Source organism: Aquila chrysaetos, chromosome 15 (genome assembly GCF_900496995.4).
Source record: "Aquila chrysaetos chrysaetos chromosome 15, bAquChr1.4, whole genome shotgun sequence".
Classification (NCBI taxonomy): domain Eukaryota; kingdom Metazoa; phylum Chordata; class Aves; order Accipitriformes; family Accipitridae; genus Aquila; species Aquila chrysaetos.
In genome coordinates this window covers 6,746,506-6,774,495 of record NC_044018.1, presented here as the reverse complement: position 1 = coordinate 6,774,495, position 27,990 = coordinate 6,746,506, and the positions used below count along the sequence as shown (strand labels likewise).

The following is a 27,990-nucleotide window of genomic DNA, read 5'->3' as shown; positions in this document are numbered from 1 at the left end:
TCCATCTTTCTTGTCAGCCCCCTTTAGGTACTGGAAGGCTGCTGTAAGGTCTCCCCCGAGCCTTCTCCTCTCCAGGCTGAACAACCCCAACTCTCCCAGCCTTTCCTCACAGTAGAGGTGTTCCATCCTTTTGATCATCTTTGTGGCCTCCTCTGGACCTGCTCCAACAGGTCCATGTCTTTCCCGTGCTGAGGACCCCAGAGCTGAACACAATACTCCAAGTGGGGTCTCACCAGAGCAGAGTAGAGGGGCAGAATCACCTCCCTCGACCTGCTGGCCACCCTTCTTGTTCTGCAGCCCAGGATATGGTTGGCTTTCTGAGCTGCAAGCACACATTGTGGATTCATGTCCAATTTTGCATCTACCAGTACCGTCAAGCCCTTCTCCACAGGTCTGCTCTCAATCCCTTCATCCCCCAGCCTGTGCTGATACTGGTGATTGCCCTGACCCAGGTGCAGGACCTTGTGACCTTGTGCATCTTCCAAACCTCCTCGTTTAGGACCTAAAATATATTTGGGGGGGAAGGAATTGAGTTTCCTCCCTTTTTTTGGTGGAGGTTGGTGAAATTTTCACGTTTTGGGAAGGTATTTGTGTCAGGGATTTGGGATTTCCGAGTCCTGGTTTGGCCAAGCCGTGGTGTCTTGTCAACTGGAGTTTGGATGTGCTGCATCCTGGCTTGCTTGTACATGCAGGCTCTCGGTGTGTGCTCAGAGGTAAAAATAGGCTGCTGTGGCTGCGTTTCACATGAGTCAGGAGGATATTTGGAGGAGGTAGGTGGGCTGAGCTCGGGAACAGTGCTGGGTTTGCAGTGATTCGGAGCTTTTATCTGAATGTAGGGGAGGGTTGGGCTGCATCACCACCGTTCCCCTGTCTGACTTGCGTGTGCCCTTGCGCTCTGCTTTCCACCTGTGATCCTCCATCCTCAAGGTCTGTGCAAGTGTCGAAATCCAGCCAGCTTGTCACGGTCAGGATTTGTCACTGCACGTGGTGTACAAATTAATATTGCCCATCTCTGGGATACTCTGTGCGAGTAGGTAGGCGGTGGAAGCTCCAGCTGCTCCAGCTCAGATTGGTACTGGGATGGTGGAAGTCAGTTCCTGTGGGTGTTGTGGGTGGACTGGTGGGACCCGTCCCTGCTGATGAAGGGCTGGAGCATGGAGTCTCCTGAAATCCAGCTTTTCTGAAAATGGATGAAGCTGGCTCTGGAGCCCTGGGCAGATGAGCTGCTCGCTAGATGAGACCGTGTGTGCCACAGGTCCTGGAGGATCTCCTGAGCTTTACTTCCCAGCTGTATGGCTGTAAGGCTTGAACTGATGTTGTATTAGTCTGTTTCTCTGTGCTGTGTCCCTTCGTTATTAGTGGGATGGGAGGACGCATGGCTTGGGAGGGCTCTGTAGACTTGAGCGTGAGATTTCTCCCTAACAGGCGGCAGCTTCTCAGTGCGCGCTCTTCTGAAAAATACCAAATGACTTTTGGCTTGAGCTCCGAAAATGAAAATAATGGCAGCTTTTTTTTTGTGAGAGGGCGGGGAGAGGAAGGAACTGAAGCTCCTCTGTGGCTAGGCTCTGGTTAGACTTTACCGTTATCTGCTGCCAGGTGCTCGGGTGTAGGCTTCTGGTGGGGTAGCTTGTCCACTCCTCTTGAGTTTGCTTGAAGATGTGAAAAAGTAACGGCAGAGAAGAGAAACGGTCTCTTGCAGGTATTGTACATAAGCGTGCCGGCACCGCTGGTCATGGCCCCGCGCCACGCTGGCCTCTTGCCTGCTTGAGGCCAAACGATTGCTGAAGAGCTGAGTTCGTGTCCAACCTGTAAATAGCAGGGGTGCAGGAGACGAGGGAGGCTTGTCCAGAACAAGCTTGAGAGAGTCATTAAAGCTCAGCCGAGTCCCGTGTGCTTGTGTGATGACCACCTTGGTGACGTTCATGAGCAGAAGGAGTGACTGCTCTGTCTACACCAAACTGTGTACCGCAGTGAGGCGAGAGACATCCAAAGGAGCTGGAAATGGGTGGGCAAAATCTTGAACCAGATTCGAAATAAGCAAATGGAAATCACTGAAATTAACTGAAATGGTGATTGTGGGGAAGATTGGGGCGGAGGTGAGCAGTAGGCTTGGAGGCGAGAGACCAGTCTGTAGACCTGCCCTGCCTCTCCAGGAAGGTCCTCCCTTCAGCTCAACATCTTTGTAGATGAGCTGGACATGTCATCAGCAGTGCTGTTTGCTTGTGCTGCTCTACAGGCATCTGTCCGTCTTTGGACTTGTCTCCATTTGTCTCAGTTTGCTCTGGCTGTAGACGTGCCTGGTTGCGCCCGTGTTCCCATGCGTGTACATCCACCCTTGGGCTTTGCGTTTGCCTGTGCACAACATATCGGTCTTGTCCTGCCTTGAAGGGGAGCTCTTCATTGCTCCGGGGTTATCACCGCCTTAAAATGTTAGGCGGTTACATGGAGTAGCCCATCACAACATTTAGCGAATTGCGATGTTTAGATAATGGCAATTGAAATGCCACCTGCCCCGGTACCCAAGACACGCATGGATGCCCTGGATCCTTCACGCACCGTCGTTGCCTGCTCCGGGACGGCCACGGCACACGCAGCTCTGCTGGATGCGGCCGTGGGGGCTTCACAGCAAGGGCTGCTCTTTCATCCCAGTGTCTGAGGCAAGCAGAGCTGGGTGATGAATGGTGACGGTCCCTGATGGCGATGATGGAGAGGGCGGTGGTGCCTCCTGCATTAGCAGCAGGGTGGTGGCAGCTCTCCCAGGCCGTTCCCATGCCCCGTGCTAAAAAAGGAGGAGGGCTCAGGCTGTTCTCTGGTATTTGCAAGCTCAGAGCAGCTTTAGCATCGCGCCGACGTGGCTGTGACCGGCCTCGCGGGGGAAGTGTGAAATGGGTGGGTTAAAGCACCGTCCCCGCTGAGCTCGGCCGTTTCACTTGGGATATGGCTGGGGTCTGGTGGGCTTTGAGCGTCATCTCCAGCCTCGGCGTGCCGATGAGCGTGGTGGGAGAAGGTCCACGCGGTTCGGTGGGTGGGGAGGACCCAGGACCTAAGGTGGAGCTGGGGTTTTTTGCTCCATGCGCTCTGGTGGGCACCTTCCCATCCCAACGGGACGCTCCAGCACTATTACTGCTCTGCAGAGTAACTTGTAGGGCTTCTGGAAATATGGAAATAGTAGGACTGTAAGCTCATTATAAGCATTAACATTTTATTTTAGTTTTGAACAAGTGAATTAAGTTACTGTAAATGGCTTGAGCAGTAATACTTGGCAGCGTGCAGCCACAACTTGTCATGTAATGGTTTTAATCTTATTTTTCAAGAACAGAGGGAGCAATAGTTTTCTAACTGACTGGAGCCAAATCTGCGCTCACGTCTGTGTCTCTTCCATATCTCTCTGGGGTTTTGTTTGCACAACATTGTGGTGGATGTAGCGAACATATGGGGCTTAAATTCATTTAATAGTTGCAAGAAAATGAGTTTAAGGTTCTTATAGTATTAAGGTAGACATTTCCAAATTCGTTTTTAATGGAACATTTGTTCTCCAAAGATTATTACGCGCCATTAAGTCCTCTGCTGCGTGGTGTGTTCTCGTGCCCTGGGATATTATTGCCAAGGGATATAAACATGTTTATGGGGCCACTTTATTGAACGGCGAGATTAAATATACTAAGCTTGAAAATGTCAGTAGGAGCATGAGTGCTTTGTGTCGTAAATCTTGTGTGAGAACATCAGGACGTAAATGTCGTGCCACCGTGTAAAACGGGTGCGAATCAAGTTGTGATCAGCTGAAAACATTTCTCAGCAGTACAGCAGCTGTAAATACTAGTATTTATCAGCATTAAATACGTAGATGGGAGTAGGTAGTATATGGGTTTTTCCTTCCCTGGGAGGACTAGATGTGCTATGTGGGGGTCATAAAACAGCAAATTATGTTTTAATGCTTCTGTATGACTGATGTGCATGGGAGTGGGTGTGGGCAAAGCTCCCACCCAGCTGTAATGCTTTGTCTCACTGCAGGGCAGTGCTGCTGGGGGCACTCGACTCTGCTCATTTTATGTGTGTGTGTGTGTGTATATATATATATATATATATAAAAAAATGGGCAGCATTATCTATATATCTATACATATCGCTCAACCCAGGAAAAAATAATAATCCCTGAATACGACAGTAGAAAAAGCTCTGCAAGATTTATGCACTGATGTAATGACTTATGCACTACATATATCTCAGTGCATAAGTCATTATCTATATATATCTATATATAGTAGGTAGTACCGGACCTGCTCATCCCTCTTTGCATTGCTGTCGTTACCTTGGTGCATAAGCCTTGCAGAGCTTTTTCTACCATGGTATTCAGGGATTTTTTTAATTTTTTTTTTTCCCCTCGTTTGAGTGATAAAATTGTCAGCTGCATAAGCCTGGCGTTTTGCTGCTTTTATGCCAAAAGCAGTTGAGTTTGCTGATTTAAAGAATCTGATTCCAAACACAAGTTGGCTTTGGGGCTTCTTACTGACACAGGTGTGTGATATCCAAAGGCGCAGGGCTTGGTTGCCAGCGTGATTCAGACTGCCTGTCCTTCCTGCGCAGGACCGGCAGCCAGCCTGGATGCAAAAGCATCAACGGAGAGGAATTTGGGATTTGCCTGGAAGCCTGCAGGCAACCTGTGTCACCTTGAACTGAGGTCGGCTGGGCCTTTGTCTGAGTAACAGGAATAGTTAACAAGACCAGGCTTAATTCCTGCTACTGTGTTGAAATGCAATGGGCGATAGCATCTATTTATGTGCCTCAGATAATTAACCTCATCATAAATCTCAATAGCATGTTCGCAGCCTTTTCTTATTCCTTAATGCTGGGGAACATTGTCTTTGTCTTGGGCTTATTTTGAATAATGAAGAAGGCTTCCCCACCCCTTTTTTTCCCCCCTCGTTCCTGAACCTCTCCCTAGTTAAAACCAAGCCCTGTAGTTTGTTTGGTTTTTGGGGGGCTGCATCCCCTGCGCTGGGCTGGTGGGCTGAGGTTTTATGGTAGGAGAAACCCCGACCCTTGCATCTCCATGTGAGATAGTACACACGCATCGCCGTAAATCAGCCGGGGAGGGTGGTTTGGTGATTTCGGTGGGAGGAAGGTAGGGTATGCAAAATGCAGTTTGTACTTTGGTGTTTCTGCTGTAGAGCAGGTCAAACACCGGTTGCAGATGCTCTGAGCACCATGGGGTCATGGCTACATTATCTAGCTCAGAAGTGAAAACTAAAGTCTATATATAGCAGGTCTTGATAAGCTTGCTTTAATAGTGAGGATTTGGGTCAAAAATATCTCTGAGGCTCTGTAGTTTTATATATATATATATGTGTGTGTGTGTGTGTGTGTGTGTGTATATAAGCATATACACACACATATATATAAAATCTGTATCATATATAGATATATAGAAATATGTATATACGCACATATATAAAAATGTCAAGGTGTATGTATGTACACACAAAATATCTAGATCATAGATATATAAAAATATCTATATCATATATCTGTGTATATATACACATACACACATATATGTTAAAAAAGAGATATAAATATAAGGCTATATTGGTTTTTTATATATATATAGAGAGAGAGTTATTGATATATCTATATCAGGCTATATAGTTTATATATTAATTTTTATATATATGTATGTATATATCCATTTGGCTATATCAGGGCTGTGACCTGAAAGGTGCCGTCATGAGGTCTGGTCTAAACTGCGTTAGAAATTGTTAAATTTTAGGCCAGCAGGAAAGACCCCATGGCTATGATACTCCTCCATAGGCAGCTATTTTTGCTGACACGGCTGTTGTGCCTGCCGAGGGAAGGAGAAATAGTCCCTGTGGTGACAGAGGCACGCTGGCTCGCGAGGAAACCCAAGGTCCGCTTACCTCGCTTATCTCTGCAGCTCACCTATGCTGACCCTTCACGTGGTGGTTTAAAACAAGGCGGTGTTCGGCTTGATAAAACAAGGTTAATTAGCTGTTATGGAAGAGGTGTGGCTTTATTTGGAAGTTTAACTCCTGATCGCTTAGTAGACACGAGGATGAACGTGCTTTTTGCATTGCTCCCGAAGCTGAAGGGAGGAAGCCCTTGCTGTCTTGAACCAACATGTCTCATGGGCTTTTCTGGGGGAAGCTCTGCCTTTTTGCTCTTCAGGTCCCTTACCAGATCTTCATCCACCCAGCGCTCCCCTGGTGCAGGGCCTCCCATCCTGTAATGGAGTCATCCCACCCGTCTGCACTGGAAACGGCTCTAAATGGGATCGTAGGTGCTCTGTTATGGAAATACTCATCTTGATAGACGTGCTTTGGTGACTCACCTCTTAATCCAGCTCCTGTTCAAAGCGGTGGCTGCGATGCAGGTCTATGGGCGAGCGCATTGCCATCTCCCCTCTTCCTGCAGCCGTTCGGTGGCTGAGCACCAGGTTTTTTTCTGTGCCGAAGAGCGTGGGAAATTTTACAGTTAAATTAACGTGGTTCGTTTTAGAGCGTGTGTGCCTCGACTGGCGCAACCTACGGGTCTATCACCCTTCACTTGCGTGGCAGGTGTTGAGCATGTTATGGGTGCTGCTTGTCTGCAGAGCTCCTTGCAGCCTGGACTCATGAAAGGTCTTAATAATAATAATAATAATAATAATAATGATGATGATGATGATGATGTCGTCTCCAAACAAAGACCAACCAAAGAAAAGCAAAGCATGGCTGTTTGGGGATGGGGGAGAAGCTTTACCAAAGCTTCTCCCTGCAGCCCCGGGAGGCTGCAGACCCCCGTGCCTCACCTGTAGCTCTTCTGCCCCGCAGGCATCGACATCCTGAAGCTGGTGGCGGCCCAGGTGGGGAGCCAGTGGAAGGACATCTACCAGTTCCTGTGCAACGCCAGCGAGCGCGAGGTGGCGGCTTTCTCCAACGGCTACGCCGCCGACCACGAGCGCGCCTACGCCGCCTTGCAGCACTGGACCATCCGCGGGCCCGAGGCCAGCCTGGCCCAGCTCATCAGCGCCCTGCGCCAGCACCGCCGCAACGACGTGGTGGAGAAGATCCGAGGCCTGATGGAGGACACCACGCCGGTAACGACGGGCTGGGCTCGGCGCGCTCTCGGCCGGCCGACGCGGCGCGCGTCTTGGCGGGCCGCGGCGAGCGTGTGGGTGCCTGGGACCCGGCCGCGGCCTCAAGCGTAGCGAATAGCCCGGCGGCTGGAGTCCGTCTCCCCCCGGAGCTCTGCAGGGGCTTATATTTAAGCTTTATGTTGCTTTCGAGCAAAGCTTAGCCACGGTTTGCTCAAAACCCTATCGAAGTTTTGACAAGCTCTTGGGTCCCGCGTGTTGTGGTTTGCGCGTATCTCTGAAGGTCACCGGGAGGACCTGGTACTTGAGCCCTTGTGCTGGGGACGTGGGGGAAAAAACATCTCCCTTTAAACTTGCTCTTAAATGCTATAACTAAGTGCCCAGGACTTTGAGAAGGGCCAAGCACCCTTGAGCGCTAAATGTTGCCATTGTGGAGTAGAGAGTTGCTTCCTCCAAGGTGGTGGCTGCTGGCATGGGGGAGTCCACGCGTGCTGTCCTCCAGAGTTTTTGCCCTTCTTTGGCAGCTCTGGCCTTAAAACAACCTGTCCCATATTTTGGGAGAAGAAAGAAATTGGTGCAGAATATCCTGCAATAGGGTCTCGGCTGGGTGGAAGTCGTCAGGAGGTGCCTCGGTGACCTTTCCAGTTTGTTTTTGCTACCCCCGCCTTACCTGGCAGTGTGCTTTTGGATTTTTTGGCTCTGATAGTTCAGTGGTCTTCTGGAAGCATTCGTAAAGGTGATGAATGAGGCTTCTTCTGAATGTGGAAGCCAGTGGGACAACACATGGATGGAGGTGTGGGCGGTTGAGGGAGGGCTCTTCCCCCTAAACCAGTTGGTGAAACGTTGGCCTTAGCAGTGACCCAGACCCGAACGGGGACGAGTGGGTGCCTGCAAACCTCTCTGGGCACTTGGTGGGGGCCTGGCAAGGTGAACCTTCGTGTATAGTAAAGCTTGTGGGGCAGGGTGCTTGTCACGGCAGGGTGTTCCCAAATCCTGTTTTGACCATCCCAAACTTGCCCCTGTAAGAGGGACCGTGGCCTTTTCCCCATGTTGCGTATCCTGCGTGGCTTCATTTAGTGTACCAAACGTCTTGGTCCCTCGTAACCATAGTGTGAAATCCCAGGTTTCAATGTGTTAGCGGGAGTCCTGGGCTTGTGTTTTTGAGAGACCCCGAGTCAGGTGCCTGCCAAGCATTGCCCTGTGCATCCTGCCCAAATTTTGGATAGGTTTCCTTTGCCAGCTGCCCGATCGCTCCTGCTCCCATTCAGTGGCTGTTTTCTTCCTTCCAGCTCCTGGTAATTAAGCAGCACGTAGCTTTCTCATTTCCTACCATGCTCCAAGATATTTTTTTTTTTATATCAGAGATGGAAAAAATGAAATTAAAAGCCTGAGGCAAATCTATGGTTAGGAAAAGAAGAGGCAGAGAAAATTGTCATTTTGCACTTGTGAATTAAAGTTTCCAGTATGTGCAGTGTCCCAGAAGGACACGTTGTCCTTTTGCTCTCCTGGAGCAGGTAGGAACCTCTCTCCTCCTAGTTACTGCTTTGACTTTGAGTACTACAGCAAAGCGCTGGGCTAGGACATCAGATAAAACGTGGGGCTTGTTCATCAACGCCTTGGGCTGTGCAGTGCTCAACGCTCCTGAGCGTTGTACTGTTTCGGCCAAGACTATCAGGTGGTGCTTCTCAAACAGCACAAAAATGCAGGTTGTAGCTCCAGGAACAGGGTTGATTGGGTGACCTGTTGGGCTGGTGGACTCCCAATGATGGAGTAACCATGAGCTGTTGGCTTGCATATGCCCATAACGCTGAAAATGCAGCGAGCGGATGCTCCAGAGAATGGGCAGATCCAAATCTCATGGATAATTGTATGCAAGTCTTCCTGACTTGCGACCAGCTCTCCTGCAAGACATTTCTCTTTGGTTTTTTAGAGCAGTGTGTTGAGTTCCCCAGCATCCAGCAGCACTGGGAGCCTGGTGGTCTCCCGTGGCTTTCACTTATTTTCCTAGAAATTGGTAAAATTGGGTCGCTGATCTTTTGAGCAGGTGGCTCAGGTGGGCCCACATGAGAAATGGGGCTCATTTCAGCAAAGGAGGTGTTTTTAAAAATTCACCCGAGCTGGCGCATCCTCCTCCCCCATGTACATGATCAGGCTTTTTCAGGTGAGCATCCCTCATGATCAACCTTGGGTGTTGGCCATTCCTCTGCCCTGAAGGTCCTGGACCGGTTGCTGTGCTGAAGCAGCACGTGGGATGTCAAAACTCAAAAGCACCCCAGGGTGCAGGTTCAGCATGGCAGCACATTGTGTTTCTGCAAGGTATTACCTGCTGTAACCTGTCTGCCTCCTCTCCCTGAACTGGCTCCCGCACTGTGGGTGCCGGCGGTGATGGACCGGCCCTGGGAGGGATGCAGAAGGCTGTGGGAAGCAGCTTGTGCAAGGAAGACCAAATCCCTGGAGCCTCGTGCCAGTGGCTGAGCTGCATCGCAGTGGTCCAGACCGCAAGCAGACAGGGGAACCGATTGCTCAATGCCGGGAGCAGGCAAATCTGCTGGTTGGAAAGCCTTTAATTAGAGCTAATTCAAGTTTGACTCTCGGTGATTTGTCTGTCCAAGCGCAGACAAATCGAGACAGTTTCCCTCCGTACCAAACTGGTTTGATCTGAAGGAGCGGGTCACCCCATTGGTGACAGGCATGGGTGCTGCGCTGCACCTTTCCAGCAACCAGTCCTGCAGAAATGGTCTTGAGGAAAGAAACAAAGAAACAACGCCCCCCCCCCCCCCCCCCCCCCAAAAAAAAAAAAAATAAAAAGAGGTTTTTCTGCTGTGGAGGGAGTGAGGACTGTTAAGCAATGCAAATGCATGCATCCTCCCTACAGCTAATGGCATGATGCCCTTGGGGTGACCTGAGCCAGCAGCGAGCCTCTAATGCGTGCCAGTGTGTCCTTGATGAGCCCGGGAGGGATGCACGGGTGGCTGTGCTGTCCGTGATGCTTTTTGGCCCTGCCCGAAATCCCTGGGTGCAAAAGGGGGGTTCCCCATCTCTCCCCACGGTCCTGTGTCATAAGAAAGCACCAACACCCCCAACTCATAAGTAGAAATTGTATTATTGAATGGGGTAGCTCTCTGATGGCAAATCTGTACCTTAAACCTAGCCAGCCTCCCTTCACCATCCCACCAGCTATTGTATTCTTGTCCCAAATCCTTTATCTGGCATCTGGCTTCAGCCTGTGAAACCTGAAAGCTGCTCTTTCTTGTAGTGCCCCATTCCCTCAGCAGCCTTGCGAGCTCCGAAATCCAAATATTTACAACCCCCGATAGGAACAGGAGAATTAATGGGAGTCTCTGGAGCGTTACGGTATGTGGCAGGAACATTTTCCTTCGGGTAGGGAACAGCTCCACTGAAGACTCGCCGGCTTTTTTAGCTGCGGGAGATTATGCTGGTTTTGCATCGCACTGAATGAATTTAGGTTAAAACGAGATTAGCCCTCTGAATCGCTTTGCTAGTGTTTTTTTGCAGTTGATCCAGAAAATATGGAGAGTACAGCAGCTCTGGGAAGGTTTTTTGGGGTGTGTTTAACTCGCAGGGCTCCTGTTAAAGGTTGGCCCCAGCCGTGAATGCTTCTCCAGCTTGAGGTTTGCAGAATTCTCCCCATGCAGGCAGGCTTGCCGGGCAGCGGCATGCGAGCCCGGGCACTGTTCAGCGAGCAGAGGCACACCCTAAATTAGTGGTGCTGACAACAACAAAAATAGGGGATAGAGAGGGGGGAGAAAGGGAGAGGTTTTCCACTGCTGTCCCAGCAAATTGCAATTCCCCATTTTTGGGGTTAAAATTGGAAAAGTTCAGTGTAGCGCAGGCACTGGGTAATGGGATTTTTTTGGGGTCCCTAACAGCATTTTGCAGATACAGAGGGGTGTCAGTGCTCGCCTGGGCTGGCCTGGGGCATTACAGGCACAGCTGGCCACCTTGGCTACCATGAGCAATGCTTTAAGCTCTTATCTTCTTATTTATGGCTCTGCTGGCCTCAGCTGAAATATTTCAGGGAATGGATGGAGGGGAAGCAGACAGCCTTGCTCAGGGCGTTCAGCGGCGCAGCCTCAGCAAAGCTTAGAAAAAATAATAAATTAATAAGGGAGATGTTGAAAATGGAGAGGGGGAGGCCGCAGCCCCAAGCCCAACGAGATTTAGGTCTGTGGCTAATTGCATGCCGCGGATAATCCCATGAATCAGCAGATATGTCAGGGCTGGGTGTGGTGTGAGGTTAAACTGTGAGATTTTCAGGGGGTGCCAGAAGGGAAGAGGATGTGAAAGCAGCCCCGTGTCGAGGCATGTGGCTGTGGCAGCGCCTTTTGGCTTCTTTTATTCCTCTTTTGCAGGTCAAAACCCAGGGGTGGGGGTGCAGAGCCTGGAGCAGTGTTCCCCAACTCTAGTCCCCAAGAGCTCCTGCCCATCCCCTGGGTTTCCTCTTTTGGCAAAGCAGAACCAGGCTGGACCCAGTAATTAGTAATTAACTTTCTGCTGCGTTAAACTCACGTGTCAGCGGTGGAGCGAGGGTGAAGTTGTTGGATGGGTTACCCAGCTGAGGGGCTGTGGTCCGAGGGCTGGGAAATGCCCAGGCAGCCAGGAAAAAACAAAATTGTGTGCAGTTTTTCCTTCTGGACTTGCATCAGGTTTTATTTGAGGCACAAAGCTGTGGGATAAAGTGGCCGGGGCCCTGCGGAAGGGGTAAGGCTGGTTGGGTTTTGCTGGAGTGGGCATTGCTGTTTTCCTTCAGGCTTACTCTAAACCATGAGTTGATTTTCAGCAAACTGAGGTTGGGTTTGAACCAGGCTGGAGAACGTGCAATACACAAAAGTTTAATAATTTATAAAGTAATGCAAATATAAATAATATAAACACAAAAATATAAACTTTATAGTAGATGCAGTTATATTTGAGGTTTCCCTGCTGTGGTAGCCACATCTCCTTGGGTCTGTGTATTTGCAGTATAAAGGGGTTGGGAGTGTAAGATGAAACTAGAAGATGGCGAGGTCATAACAAGCCGAACTCGGCACTGACTTATTCAACCTCTAATTGAGTTTGAAAACTCTTCATCACGGCTTCATCAACTCTTCGTCGTGGTTTGAGTTGAAAAAGTGAGTGGGCAAATCCATAGAAAGGAGAAGCCACCAGGAGCTCTCATGGAGACACCATCTTCTGCTTGGAGAAGCACTTGGCCCGTGAATGGCCGGGGCCGGTGGGGAAGAGCTGCTTCCTCCACGGATGGCTGCATTTTGGTCTTGGCGTCTAAACCCTCCCCAGACCCGGCATTGCCTGTCCTGGGTCGCGTCAGGCTTGACGTGAGTAGCTCTTCTGCAGGGCTGCCTTGTGTTGAGGGATGCCGGCTCCACCGCAGAGGTGATGTCGGGTGCTCTTCTGAAACCTGGCCAGTGAGGTGAAGGACACGGAGAGGACGTTTGGGCTTCCCCACCCCAGGGCGCTGAGCACCCTCGTGCCCTTCCCATCCTGGCGAAGGGCTTGCCTTCTGCTTTGCAGCACCTGCACCCCGTCGCTGCATCTCTCTGCCACCTCGATGAGACCTTGTGGCCTGCCCAGTGGTGTTTCACCTTCCAAGGTCTGGTCTGCCCTGAAGGTAGACCCCCAAACACCACGTGCACCGTGAAGCCGCTCATCTGAGCGGATCCCCCCCTACGCCTGTGGGGTCCACAGCGAGAGCATCCCTCGCCAACGCCGCCCTGCATCTGCAGCATCGCCCACGTGGGGCTGCCGCCCAGCCCGCCCTGCCCCGTGTGCTGGGCTTTCTCCTCCTACATCCCCTACAGAGGCATAACAGACCTGGGAATAGGGCTGGTGTCAGCCGGGTGTCATCTTTTGGCAGGGAATCCGGGAAACGGCCGCCTCGGTGCTAAATTTATCCCCCCCACACACACCCCAGGCGGGTGCACAGCCACCCTCGGCAGCAGCAAACCTGCCACCGGCTTTTATTACCACCTGCAGGAGGAATTACAGGGAAGCATTGCCCAAGGGAGGGGTTTTTTTTTTTTTTTAGTGCCTATGACTGCTCCTTCCTAACATTAGCGCAGCAGCTGCAGTTTCTGTTTGTCCAAGCTGAGCTTTTATTGCGGTACAGTAAAACAAAGGCAGAAAATGGGACCAACCAGTTCAAGCAGAGCTGTTGGGAGCAGCTGTGAAAAGAAAACAAAGCCAAGCCTATGTCATCTTCTGCACCCACCCCCTTCTGTCCCCTTTTCTTCCTTTTAGGAAGGACCTTCAGACACCCTGAGCTGCTTAGAGCATCCTCCCAGATGCACTGGGATCCAAGAGGATGTCGGTGCTTGAGCCGCATCCTAAAGGGCTGGAAGTACACAGGCGCTTTTAGGATATTTTTTTTTTTTTTTTTTTGGCATTGCAAATCTCTTGCTGCAGTGCTTAGAGAGAAAAAAAAAAAAAAAAAGAAAAAAATTGGCAGAGTGCCCCGGTACGACTGACCGGTCGCAGGAGGCTGCTGACGCGTCAAAGCCGCCGCGGCGCCTTCGGTTTTCACGCAGGACCGTGCATCTAACAGTCTCCCATGTGTCTGTCTGTGCAGGTGCAAATGCAGCCTCAGTGGCAAGCGCAGGACCCCTGCAACGATGACGGAAAGGTGAGAAATGCAGTGGCTCTGGAAAGGCAAAAGAGCTTCAGAGGGTTGGTTTGGGTTGGTTTTTTTTTTTTTTTCTTCCAGTCAGAGCTCGGTTTCGCTCAAGCACTGCCGTTCTTAAAAACAGGAGCGGCCAAGGTGGTTTTGAGCAAGTGAGTCACGGCGTGGACTATGAATGGTGTATTTTTACACCTATTCCACAGGCTTCACCTCGCAACAACCTTTTGCTTTCCCCGGCCTTTCAAAACCCTCGTTCCCACTCGCTTTCTTCCCGCGGTTTAAATATTAACACTCATCCAAGCATCCTGTTTGCTTTGCCTCAAGCTTGCAACTGTTCAGCTATTTGGAAAGCTTTGGGCTCCTGGGATGCCTACAGTCAAATAACCTCAGCTGCTTTAGCAGCTGTTTAATTAAACTCTAAATGACTCGCTTCTGGGAAGGGTTTTTCCCCGTTGCTGGGAAGGCAGAGCTGGGGCAGCCGGCTGCTTCGTGCCCTCCCTGTAATTGTTCCTTGGCCGTCGGGCTCCTTTTTGGAAATCAGGAGGTGGGTTTGTGGCTGGATATTAAATAGATGAGTTGCACGAGGAAAAACTAACCCCTAAAGCCTGTTTGTTATTTTTTTAAAGGGGAAATCGGAGCATGTTGAAATTTGGAAAGTGGCCAGCCACTGTTCTGGTCCTTCCCTTGCTTTTCCCCAATAGGCAATAGGCTGATTCTTGTCGGTGAGCTGTACTGGAAAGGGAGTTTCAGAGGAGAAGGCAGATTCTTTTAATTAAAAATTAAAGCTGACTTTTATTTTTAACATGCCTATTGCGTAACATGCTGAGCTAGAACAAATCGTCCCCTGTTTATTTTCAATGGGGAATAAAAAAAAAAAACAACAAAACTTTATTCTACCAGGGACAGGCTTCAATGTTAATTTAATGTGAACTAATGGGCGTCTCAGCAGACATGTGATTTGTGGGTGGCAAATTCCTCGACACGGATGAGGAATGCGCAGGCACATCCATGCTGGCGCGGAGGTGGCTCAACAGCTCCCTGTCCCACAGCCTTTAATCCAAATTTTGCATTTTAATCTCTGGGTAGTAAGTAAAAGCGTGTTAGCAGGAATAGCCTGGTCTTCCCTCTGTCGAAGGAGAAAACAGGGTTGTGAAATGCTGTTGGGAGAGTGGGTTGCATGTGGACAAGCCTTGCAATTCTGCTCTGTGGCAGGTCAAGCAGGGATGAGGGGTTTGGGAAGAAGTTAAATATTAGATGGTCCTTAAAGTGACTTGCTTGGGGGGACCTGGTGACCTGCAGAGGTGCCTGAGCTGCTAGCCAGGGATGTGGGGATGCTGCCCTGAGCCTCTCGTCCCTGCAGGGAATGGGAACCAGAAATGCTCTGCTTGAGATTTGCACACCAAGGGGATGCTGAGAGGTGGAGGAGGGTAGATAATGTTGGCTGCTGCCGTGGAGGTAGGAAGGAGATGCAAGAAGGAAGATGCAGAGCACAGTCAAATTAGGAAGTAGGTTTACGCCGGCTTCCCAGCACAGCATGTCCCAGCAGTGCTTGCTGTTCCCTGTGTCTTCGGGACCGCGGAGCCAAACGCTTGCCCTTGGCTCGCGTCAGGGTAGCAAAAAGCAAAGGCACTTGGGTGACGCTGTGGTCAATGCCAGCCCCTGCTTGTCCTTCCCAGTCCTGAACTTGGAGTCTCGTGGGATGGATTTCTGCATCATGCTTTAATGGGGTGCTCATGAGGGCAAATAAATCATTAACTCAATGATTTGAGTAGCTGGTCACCAGCTACTGGTCACAGGAGTGTGCTGCAGTGGAGATCCCCGAGGGGTCTCGCAGCTCTCTCCCTGAAGCCTTGGCACTGGTTGGAGGCATGGAGCTGGGCTGTGCCTTGCTTTTAGCAAACAATAGCTACGGAGCAGGTTTCCTGGGGGACCTTACCTGCTTGGGCATCATCACTTGTTGCCCCCAAGAGCTGCACTTTGGGCTTTAATAAACCCAGAGCGAGAAGGAAAACCAAGTTAAAAAGCTCTGCTGCGGTTGCATGCACCATCCTGGTGCTGCAGTTGCTCCTACCAAGAGCACGGGTTGCGTTACCCCTCCTGCCTGTTGAGTGCTGACGTGCCAAATGCCAGCACTGATGTCCGTCCCCCCCCCCCTGCCCCAGGTTACCTCCGGTGCCTGTTCTGGGTCAGCAGGTCCCCTGGGAGGAGGAGGCCACCCAAATGCAGGGACCACTTGCCAAGGATGGGCTGGGGTGTGTTGAAAGCTGGGATGCAGGTGGTTTTGAGTGCGAGCCCCTTGCGTAGCGTCCCTCTGAGTTAATTTTCCTTCTCTTTCTTTCCCCCAAAGCTGGAAGCTGACAGACTGGCGCTGCCGGTGAGCCCCAGCCCGCTCAGCCCCACGCCCAGCCCCAGCCCCAAGCCCCCCGAGGCGGCCGTCCTCACCGTGGAGCCCTCGCCTTCGGAGAAGAAATGCTTCTTCGTTGACGAAGCAGAGCCCCTCCTGCGGTGCGACTCGACCTCCAGCGGCTCCTCCGCGCTCAGCCGGACAGGCTCTTTTATTACCAAAGGTACCAAAAATCAGCCTGGGGGGGAGCGGGAGGACCAAAGGGATGCCACGGTGTGTCCCCTGCGGTCAGCACACATGGCAGAGCTGCCCAACATACCGTTAAAGTAAATAACTGGGAAAACTGGCTCTCCAGGGTATGTTTATCGCATCCTCATTCCAGACCAGAATATCCTGTTAGCAAAGATGATACAGATTTGAGAGGGGAAAACACCTTTAAAGGCTTTTAACTCTTTGAAGTGCTGTCAGAGAAGTTGTAGCATCTCTGGATGTTTGAGGGAGTTTCTCCTGAATTTTGGCTGTTGCGTTGGCCTGTGTGTTACTGCACAAGATGAACCAGAAAAATGTCATTTCAAGATTGTATTTTTTTTTTTTTTTTCCACCCTTGGTCCTGCTTGCTGCAGCATGTGACTTGAGATCTAAATCACCGTTAGTCACCCCCCTTTTTTGAGGTGGTTTAATTTACTGCATTTAAGTTGCTGCATTTAATCTTCTTTAACTTCTGATGAAGGTGAAACACTAAGCTCAGTCAACCTACCAAATTTATACTTGGGTGTGGAAATGAAGCTGACCCAATGAAAACAACTCAAAAGAGCAGAATTCAGCTTTTTTGGCTCCCCTCCTTCACTTTTCCACATTGGCCATTCAGCATTTATAAATGCTGTATTTGCTCTAGCGGGATCCTGAATTAGGTGCCTCAGCAGCGCTGGCTTCTCCATTTTCTCCCCTCCACATCGCTCATCGCCCTCCACCTTTTCCCTCGATTCTCCTGGTGGTGTGTCCCTCTCCAGGGGATGGACCAAGCTCTCTAAGGAGCGCAAGCCCTGGTTAGCAGAGGTTTCTTGAGGGGTTTCTTGACCACCCTCTCCTTTCCTCCTGCAGAAAAGAAGGACACTGTCCTGCGCCAGGTGCGTTTGGACCCTTGCGACCTGCAGCCCATCTTCGACGACATGCTGCACATCCTCAACCCCGAGGAGCTCCACGTGATAGAGGAGATCCCGCAGGCAGAAGACAAGCTGGACAGGCTATTTGAGATCGCTGGAGTCAAGAGCCAGGAAGCCAGCCAGACCCTCCTGGACTCTGTCTATAGCCACCTTCCCGACTTACTGTAGGCACTGGGTCACCACGCACTCTCCGAATATCTGCTAGAGCTAGCTTGGCACTCGTTAAGATGACCGACAATATGCAGGCAGGTTTTGTTGTAGAATATATGGCCAGTATTTTCGTTGAGGTGTCCTTGGTTTCTGGAGGGGGGGCAGTTTGCCAGTGTTGCACCCCTCCACCTTAACTCTATTGCTCAGTCCAAGTCTTTGCACCCTCTGCCCCTTTCCCGAGCATCTCTTCTCCTTGTTCTCATTCCAATCAGATCAGTCGATGCACTTTAAAAAAAAAAAAAAAAAAAATGCAGTTAACGAACTAAAAGACCACAAATCTGGTGTAATTTAACACATCAAATCGGGGATTGCTCTGTAACCCACATCTTCTGTCAAAGCTGTTGCTCGGAGTGACCGTCTCCCACCACTTCCCTTTGCCTCGGAGCGGTGAATGGCAAAAACACGCAAAAAAACCCCAATCGTTGCTGGTTACCGTCTCTTAAAGCAGCTAAGCTTCCCACTCGAGCTGACTTTTTTTTTTTAATGTACTATTGTATAGCTCATATCCATTGCTGAGATTTTACTAGCACGGTTATTTATTGTATGGTTTTCACCCGGACAATGCATCGCGCTCCTATAAGCTAAAGCAGAAGCGCTTGAAACGCAAAGAAAAGGGTCAGTCCCACCAGCCTTCGAGGTGATGAAAAGGTCCTTTGCCTTCAGTCGAATGTAAGGAGTTATGTTGCCTTGCCGCTTGTGGGAACGGCGGGGGCCCCGAAGGGAGCCGGTGCTGGACGTGGGGAGGCGAAGGCGGCCGCCGGTGGTCCTGCTCTCCTCGTGGTGTAAGACTTAAACCAAGCTACGCTTTTACACTCGTGTCTCTTGTTTTTTATACAGACGTGGCCGATAGGTTCTCCAAAGACCTTACCCGGTCTTAATAGTCTCTTCAAATCACACTTCACTTTTTATTAAAAGAAAAGAGGTTGGGGGGTGGGGGAAAAAAGCTGCATCGTAAGAAGTCTGTCTGATTATATTTGCAACTATTATGCTCCCGTAATGAACAGTCTGTACTACGCTCAATTTGAAGAAATCATGATACGAGGGTGGCGTGTGCCGGCCCGTGGGAAGGGGTGGGAGTTGGGGAAGAGGGGAATGAATTGAAAAATTGCCTTCCAGTGTACTAATTTATTAATAAATACTAGGTGTTTGTTACTTGACATGATTCTGCATTAACCTCCTTAATGCCTGCCTCTGCTGGGGGACACCTGGGTTGGAGCAGGGGCTGCTCAGGGTGCCCGTGGCGGGGTGAAGAGGGAGATTTTGGGGTTTGGGGGTGGTGAGGGGGTTGTCTCCTGTAGCTCTGAGGCTAAAATGTGATTGCTTTCCATTGACAGCACTGCCTTGAGTCCCCACGGTCACTGCTGGAGCTCTCTGCAGCCGGGGGGGGGGGGGGATGCTTCCCTGTGGGGCAGGACCCCACATGGAGCCAGGGTGGGGGACGGGTGTTAATCCCTGTAGCTGTGAGCAGATCAGATGGCTGATGGGGCTTCCAGGGTTGGTTTTTGCAAGCTCTCAAAGGCTTTGCAAGCATTTTGAGGGGGCTGAAGTATTAATTTTCCAGGATGCAGCTGCTGTGCTGAGTCACTCCTGAGCGAAGGTCTTGCAGTCACAGCATTTCTGTTGCCCTGTTACATGACCAATGTCCTTAAAATCTCCACTTCCAAATAACTCATCCCTTGTTATTCTGTCTACAAATGGAAACCTTAATGGCACAAATGCTTCTGGTTTATTACACTGTCATTTTGTATACTTAGCTCCGGAGTGTTTTCTGTTAACTAGGGTACTGTGTTTTCCTTCTGGCTGGCACTGAAAATTGCTGTTACAGGACTATATGTAGGTACAGGATTAAAACTTTTCAACACACGGACAGGTGAAATACAGTGCAAAATAGCAAGAGCCTTTATTGGGAGCACTGGGGTGGGGTTTTTCCCTCACTGGCAATGAAGCATTGAGCTCTTGGTGGCTGCAATATGTCTTCAAAGCATCACGAAGAAATAGCGAGCGTGGCTGGTGTGCCTGCCGTACACCAGGTTGCTAAAAGCAGTAATTTGAGGTGGAGCCTAATACCACCTTGTTGGCAAGCGGGTTTTTTTTTAATCTCTGCGTTGGGAGCGGCGGTGGTTGCTGTCGATATGTCTGGGCAAGAATGGACAAGGGGAGGGAAGGCGTGCAATCATGGGCTCAATCAATAGCTTAGGGCAAGCACAAACCTCCAGCTTTAAATTATCCTTAGCAGGCTCTCGGAGTGAGTCTAGCTGGGAAATTGGGGATTTGTCCTTTTCTGGTGGTCCAGGTTCTCCCAAGTAAACCCATGGGTGGAAGCACCAGAGCCATTGTGCCACGCTCCCAGGGCACCGCCGGCCCCATCCCGCAGCTCCGCTTCCCATCCCGGCAGCCACTCGTGTTTTCTGATGTCGTTTGAAGGTAAAGCAAAAAAAAAAAAAAAAAAAGTCCTGGAAAGAGGATTTAGCAGCCAGCTGAAGAAACCCCTCCGCATGGGCATGTCGTGGAGGTGCCTTGGCCGGGAGATGCCGAGGAGGCACGAGGAAGCTGTAAAAGTGGGCGCAGGTGGGTCCCTGGGCTGTTGGGATGTATTTAACTCATCTTGGTGACAGGTGACACGGCAGGCCAGGATTTGGGCAATCCTTGGCTCCATCTGCGCTGTGCACGCTTCCAGCATCACTCCCTCCTTTGATCGCACCTGGCTGTTGGTCTCGTCCCTGGCTCCATCATCTCCTACTTCTGAGCTGTGCCTTCTAAGCAGCCCTTTGCTGTATGCATATGTGTGTGCAATATGTTTGTTTATTATACGTATTTAATATATACTACATAAATATTTTCTATATTACATTATTTATATATTTACACATTTTAAAATTATTTTATTATGTATTCATATATGTGTATTATATATATATAAAAATATTCTCTGTATCTGGGGGTGTGCAGGGGAAATGTCTGAGAGCAGCTGAGCCACACGTACAGGCAGGGTATTTCCTGGCAGCGTGGGAGGTGTGAGGAGCCACAAGCCCCGTGCCCCCACCCTTCCTCTGAGCCACCTCTTTTACACCTTAAGAAAATAAAGCAGGCAGGTAGGATCGATGGGTTCGTGACGTGGAGACATAACTGCACAGCGAGGAGAGACTGTCCTTGTCCTCGTACGTGGCTTATTTGAGACATCGTGGGCAATGCACAAACCTTGCGTGCTGCAACGCTGGTTCTGGTGTGCAACTCAAATGGGTGAAGTTTTTGGCTAAATGGGTTTAGCAAGGTGAAGCTGTGAATATAAAGACCTTTATAAATACATATAGTATGCATAAAAATGTATTTTGCATTTTATGCAAAACATGCATTAAAAACGTACTCAAGGGTGCCTTGTAGGCGAGAGGCGGGGGTTTAAAATGCGCAGTTTTGCTTTGTCCCTTGCTTGGCCTCGGTGGCTCAGTCGCAGTGTTTGCTCCTTGTGTGCTGTCTTCCACCTGGGGACAGCAGGAGGAGGGGAGATTTGGGTGCTGGGGCGGCAGTCCTGGATGGTAGAGCCTGTGAAACCAGAGGGGACAGAAGGGAAGACGAGTGCAGCCGTGCTCCCCTCCTCTACCTGCTGTGGGCGTCTGGCATCAGAGCAGAGACCAAAATTTTTCGTGCAGGTCACACGAAAGCTCAGCTGCTCCAGTCCTGCTTGCTGTGGGCTTGGACATGAGGTGTGAAAATTGCATCTTCCCCCAGGGTCACAGTGTTCGCTGGGACAAAACCCTCCCGAGATGCCTCCAGCGTGGCCTGGCATCCTCAGGACTGGATGGCTCTGCTGTTCCAGGGTCTTTTAATTCCTCCAGTGCAAATGAGGTTTGGAATTTTTTTCTTATTCTCTTTTCTTCTTTTTTTTCCATGAATTGCAGGTGCTCCCTGCAGAAGAACAAAGCATCTGGTGCACTTTCCTCCTACCCCAGCCTAATTGGATTTTATCCTAATGGGGAATTAACTGCAACCCTCCGGCTGTGATTGCTTGCATCCCCGGTTGGAAAAGCACCCGGGGTCTTCTGGGAGGTTCTTCAGCCCTCCAGCTCCTTTTACATCAGCTAATTGTCGGTGAATCGCAACACAGCCTCTGCGTAGGAGGAATCCTTTGTGTGAATAACCTGCGGGGAGATGGGTGGCGATGCCGCCCGAGGATGCCCCGTGGGCTCGGCGTGGGACGCAGGGGTTATTGGGGGGGCCGTGCCCACCCCCAGGGCTGCAGGGTCGAGCTGTGCAGCGCAGGGGATGGAGGCAGGTCGGCACAGGGCCGCCTCGCGCCCAAATCCTCCTCTAGCATCGCTTGGCTCTGAGCTTTTAAGTCACGAAGGCTTTGCAGCTGGTTTTCTTCTCTTGGACTTTGCTCCCGTGAGTACCGCGACAGGGAAGTTTCCAGGGCGACTGGTAGGAAATGGGAAGATGGAGGAGAAATAAGAGGAGCCGTCATTTATGTATTTATTGAGTACACGTCTAGTGGTGGCACCCCCTGACGTGTTTATCAAACCAGCCTTTAGGACACAGCTGCTTCTTCACTGTGTGAGCGTTTGAAGTTTACATTTTCCTTCCTACTGCTGTAATTTAATTTTCCCTTCCAGCTTCCCTCCCTTTCTCAAGCATTTTCTTAACCAATATAATCCAGAAAAAAGGAAAAAAAACCCCAAAATTAAACCAGAAGCATCTGAATAACATTGGATCAGCTGTTGAGGAAGATGCTGGCCAGCAACTCGGGCAGTGACTTTGTGGGATTTCCTAAACTTGCATCAACCTTTCTGCAGGTTTAGGTGCTGTTACAGCCAGATGAGGTTCTCATCTCTGTTCTTTAGGTGCCTAAAATGCTCTTGGAGTATCTGACTCTGAAGTCAGTTAAGTGACGTTAGAGGTGTTCCTCTTTCTGCTTCTCAGATTTGCTTTGGCTGTGTGATTAACCCATAGTAGTGATCTGATTCAAAGTCAGAATCTAGTCTTTCCTCTGATATTTTGGGGGAGGAAAAACATTTATAAGTTTATAAAATGTTGCAACCAACCCTGCGAGTTTTTTCTTTTTAATTTTTTTTTTAAATTTCTTTTTAATTTTTCTTTATTCCTTTTTTGTTTTTTTTCTTATTATTTTCCGGATGCTAAAGAAGGAAATCTTTTGCTAACTCCCACGTAAACTCACAGTGGGTGATTTACAGACACAAATGCAAAATTATGGCGTTTTCCCTTTGGGTTTTTCTTCCCTGGATACGCATCAGTCCTGAACCTGGGGACCTCACCATGGGAATGGCTGGGAAAGGTGTGGAGGTGGAGAAGAGCCCTAGGATTGACCTTTTTTAGTCCTAACATTGGAAATAAACTGCCCTGCACAGGCAGGAGCAACTTGGTCAGCGGCAGCAGGTCTTGATGGGGAGCTGAGGCAGGTAGGGCTCCTGCCCAAATTTTTGTATAAAAAGTGGGTGGTTAGACCACAGGGGAGGATGGGGGAGATGAACATTTAGGTCCTCCTTAGCCCAAGGGAGGTGACTCAATAATGTCCAGGCCAGGCGTCATCTTGTTTTTCTCTGGCAATCTTCTATCCTTGCAGGTCCATGGATCCACCTTCAGCGCCAGGAGGGGAAAATGTCCTTTTTATTGTTGGAAACGTCATTCCTCAGCTCACCTCATCCCTAACCTCAAAACACGTTGGGTCCAAGATGAAAGACTTCTGTTTCACTGTAAAAATCAGGCATGTTGTCTTGTTTTCTTCCCTTCCTCTTCAGCAGTAGGTTTGGAGGGGGTTGAGGTTGTCCATCAGGACTTTGGGGTCTTTATTAAACTGTGTGGAGGCCCTAAGTTGAAACAAGAGAGGTCCCAGGCGGGTGTAAGGAGAAACTTTTCCATGCTGAGGACAGTGGAGCAGGTCAAAGGAAGAAGTTGTGACCAGATAAAGCCACGAGCAACTTGGTCTGACCCCCGAGCTGGCCCTGCTTGAGCAGGAGGTTGGGCTGGAGACCCATGATGTCCTTTCCAATCCCAGTTATCTATGATCCTGTAAGTCACAGTGCAAATGTAACGTAAAAGTAATGAAGCTTTTTTTTTTTTCTTCTTATTTAAAATTATTTGACTCTTGAGTATTACTACAAGGCAGCAGAAAGCATTTGCACCTTCCTTGAAGACAGCTTTCTCTGGATTCCTACCTACCTACCAGCTTGGACATCAGCAGTGAGCTTGTGTTTCTTTCAAAGGGCTTCACTGTGTGACTGATTTTTATCCAGAGTGCTGTGCTAAATGTCAGGATCTTATTTTGCTGGGATCCCAATAGCACAAAAGGTGCAACCCAAACCTAGTAGCTGCCTTGGGCTTTCCCCAAAACTGTCTGGATCTTCTGGGCAGCAAAATGGCTGTACACCTTGGGCAGAGCACTGGCATGTGAGATTTGTGCCCTGCAAAATAAAAGCAATTTCCAATTAAGCAGTTAACGGGATTTAGGAAGAGGCGAGCAGCTATACCTGAGAGGGGTGTTTCTGGAAGACATTTTCCAAAGCGGTAGTTTCACAACACAGTGACTGAGATGGCAAAAACAGCCAAAGGACCTCCGGCTCCTGGGTGTACCACTCCACCTCCGTGGCGTGGTTCTCCTCCGTGGTGCCAAGACAAGCTGTGTGGGTACCCTGGAACAGCCTGGACTAGACCATGGAGCCGCAGGTGGAATGAGAAGTGGTGGTGAAGCTGGTGTAAACCCGTAAAGCAGCTCCATCTCCAGGTCAAGGTTTACTCATACTTCAGGATCGTTGGATAATTTAGAACCATAACATTAATTTAAGCTGGGAGGGACCTTTTAAAATCACCTGGTGCAGCCCCCTTTTCAATGCAGGGACAGCTTCAAAATTGAATCTACTCTCAGACTGAGATCAGGGTGCTCAAGGCTGTGCTCGGTTGAGTTTTGAGCATCTCAAGGGATGGAGACCCCACATCTTCTCTAGGCAACCATCCACAGAAAAGGCAGAATTTTCCATTTTTCCCCCCCCATTTTTGCTATGAGAGAACCAGGTTTATGTATCACAACACACGAAACAGTCTCAGGGAAGGGTCCCCTGCATGAAACTCAGTGTTGTTGGAGCGGTCCTGCGCACAGCCTGGGCTTCCCAGGAATTCCCAGGCACGGTGCTGGAGCTCTGGCCACAGACCACTCCAGGCAGCAGCCTGAATGTGGCCACCCTGTCTAGGATGACTAAAAGAGTCAACTGGTGTGGACGTGGCCAGACCGTACCAGCTGGCCTTCTTTTGGACCCCGTGGAGCACCTTTCTGCCATCTCACACAGTCTGTTAGATGCGGATTTGTGGCGATACTCCACATGCATACGGTGAAGGTTTGCTCCGCCTCCACCCCTCGCCCAGGTGAAGGGCCCAGCCTTCTTCTTGCCCCAGTTCTCATTTCCATCACGCCTTTGGCTGAGCCAGTTTAAGGCTCTAAAACTGCAGATCACTGCCTGCTTGCTTGCTGGCATGGTTGGGAGCTGAGGGACCTGGGGGGGGACAGTGGAGGACCTGCCTGTTTTGGCAGCTGTGGGTATTTCTGGCATGGTTGTTGCATCATACCGCAAGCCCTTGAGCTTTGCAGTGCTCAGCAGAGACGGGCCAACACACCCTTACATCTCTGTCCTCCTGCTGCCCCGCTTCTGCTCCAAGCCCGCAGGAACCCTTGGCCGCAACACCAGCTTCACCTGTCTGCTCCCTTCCCACGACAGACGAGATTAACTTCGCCTTAATTTAATTTGAAGGGAATGAGTTACTCATCAAGCATGCTAGTCTCAAAATACATTTCTGGGCACAGGAGCTTTTGCCAGGACCTGTCAGGCTCAGCGGGAAACAGGACTCTGGGCAGGACATTAATCTGCCTGACTTTGTTTCTGGCAGCTCAGATCTTTCCAGACTAATACTTGGCAAGGATTAGATTGATTAAATCATTGATCTTCCAGGGTGCTTCAATGGGCTGATGAGCGCTTTTCACGGTAACTGCTTCTTCTTTTTTACTGATAATATTAATTTATTATAAGAATAACTAGTTGTCTTACAGCTCTCGCAGTGAGCGGAGCGCTGGGTACCGTACAGCAGAGGCTAGCAGCATGATTGTCATTTTACAGGTGGGGAAACTAAAGGATGGAGATGAAACTCCCCATCAGCAAACTAATAAGAAAAAAAAACATCAGGGTGAAATTCAGAGAAAAGTGTCATCCCATCAGACCCCACACCAGCCTCCCTTGAAGAGCGTATGGGTAAGGCTTACAGTTTGAAGAGCCGAGCCCCAGCAAACAGGGAGGGTTGGAGGCAGTGTTCCCAACCACGCTTTCCGTTAATTAATTTCCCCTTTATTTCAAGCTGGAAATAAATCCCTGGCTATACTGGCTCCCCAGTTAGACGTCTGCCTTCGTCTTGCCCCGTCATGCAGCTGGGATGAAGGTCCAGCTCCGGAGCTGAGCCAACGGTCCCGTCCTCCATCCTCTGCCCCCTTCTCCCCAGAGAAAACCACTCGCTCCTGCCTTTTGCCCTGGCCTGTCCCGTCTCCTCGGAGTGGGGATGCTTCCTCACCCTGCCCTGCGCGAGGGCACGGGGTGATGCCCCTACAGCTGTTGATGGGAGAAAGACCCGAAATCGGTGAGCAGAGCTCTTGGCTTTGCAAGTGAAGTGGTTCCATGTGCGTGGGGGATTCATACCCAGAAATTACAGCTGGCCGCAAGCAGTGAAAACCTTCTCAACAGGTTCCCCCAAGGGAGAAAAGGCAATTAAAGCTTTTGAAATGCAATATAGCAAATAAAGATTTCAGCCGGGTAATAGCCAGCTATTTTTTCATTTTTGTGTTTCTTTCTCTTCCTTTCTCAAGGACCTCCCCGCCCTGCATCTGGCCATCATTTCTGCGGTGGGAGGATGGGGGAGCAGGGACTGGTGCTCTGCCAGCCTCCAGGACGGGGGGCACCTCCAAACCCCCCTGCAGGGAAGGAGCATCCCGTGCCCTCCACCCCCGGATGGGCCCTGCCAGCTGGTTGGCAACCTGTGAGTTGGCCTGGGCTAAAATCAGGCTGGGAACCACCTGAAAAATTAAAGTCTGGACAGGAAAGATGAATTAACCTGCTCACATGAGGTGAGACCACCTAAAGGAGGTGTGAGGACAAGGCATCAATCCTTTCCCCCACCCCTGCTGTTGCCATCTTATAAAATTTCCTTTTTAAAAATGACATTTAATCTTGAAAACAGCTTTCCTTTTTTTTTTTTTTTTTTTTTCTTCTCGCCTCTGCTTTTATCTGCTGTAATAGCTGGGAAGTTTCCTCTAATTAAATGTCTCCATGGACAGATAATCCTGTTTTGCTCTAGTGTCAGTATGGTCCTTTAGCTAAATTAAGTATTTTCCCTGCGTGATGTTTATCCTTCCCTGTCTGCCCCTTGGCTCCCTCTTGGAGGTATTTGAAGACCATGATCCATTTCCTCTCTTTTCTTTCTTCTTCTGGGCTTGGGAAGTCAGGTTTTCTCAGGGTTTTGACTCATGCCTGGTCATTTAAGGGGTTCCCATCCTCAAGCATCTGCTCTTCTCTGGATGTTTTCACCCCTGTAGCAGAGGTGGGAAGAAGGAGGCAGGCGTCTCCCCACCTGCCACTGCTAAACCCAGCAGAAACCACAAGCCAGAGCTTCTTTTCCTTGGGTGAGCAAGTCCATCCTTGCCCGTCAGACCCCCTTCAGCTCAGCCCAGCTGTGGTGTGGGAAATCAGGGCTGTGACCAGTGTTGCTGCTGCTCCGGACCTCAGGGTCATCCTCGGTACATCCAACGCACGGGGACAGCCATGTGCCATCAGCATATGTCGCTAATGAAAGGTGAAGTAACATCCAGCTCTGCACTAACCTCAAGGATCTTCTTGTAGCTTCCCTCCAGACTTCCTCCCCACTTCCATTGCCTGGCTCGGGGCAACGGATGGCAATTTAAGAAGTTAAATATTTGTTGAGTGCCTGCCCCTGTTTTAGGGCCGCACTTGTATTCATCTGGAGCTCCACATTTCTGCGTGGCGTGGTGGGTCTTTCTCCTTGCTTTCTCCTATTTGAAGAGCTCAGCTCCTGGCTGGTCCCCTCTCCCTTCCCATTGTGGACATCCAAGGGAGGGCCCTCGCTGCTGGGAAACCCTGCTTACTTTAATTCTTTGCAGTCTTGTCGTTTATTCCTAATATCCTTGAGATGGTGAATAAACTCAACAGCACCAGGGCCAGCCGGTATGGTGTGACCCCAGCCGAAACATGAACTCTCACCCTCTTGCACGGGGTGACCCTGTCCAAATTCCCCCCAGGGACAAGGTGATGTCCCTGTCCTCCCACCCCGAGCAGTGCACAGGAGACTTTTGGGAGGGTGTGAGCTCTCCTGGGCCAAAACCATGGCAGGGATGGTCCTCGCACTGGTGGCATTTGCAGCCGAGCTCCGGCGATGCTCAGTTTGTAAGCTTTGCCTGTTTGAAATCAGGAGTCTTCATCATGGCCCTGCGTTTGTTTATGCTTTCACTTCACTTCCATCAACTGCCTCGTCTGGACTAATTCAGCCT

The 27,990-nt window shown here is 50.1% G+C and overlaps 1 protein-coding gene across 1 annotated transcript in view; it reads left to right on the top strand.

Annotated features, from left to right (window-relative positions):
- TNFRSF21 (TNF receptor superfamily member 21) overlaps positions 1-18,601 on the top strand; it is a 35,141-nt gene extending 16,540 nt beyond the window's left edge. The window contains exons 4-7 of the mRNA XM_030037617.2: positions 6,828-7,093; positions 13,677-13,730; positions 16,075-16,294; positions 17,173-18,601. Of these exons, the coding sequence (XP_029893477.1) occupies positions 6,828-7,093; positions 13,677-13,730; positions 16,075-16,294; positions 17,173-17,402 (770 nt within the window). The 3' untranslated portion in view covers positions 17,403-18,601. The remainder of the gene's footprint in view (positions 1-6,827; positions 7,094-13,676; positions 13,731-16,074; positions 16,295-17,172) is intronic.
- The last annotated feature ends 9,389 nt before the right edge of the window (positions 18,602-27,990 follow it).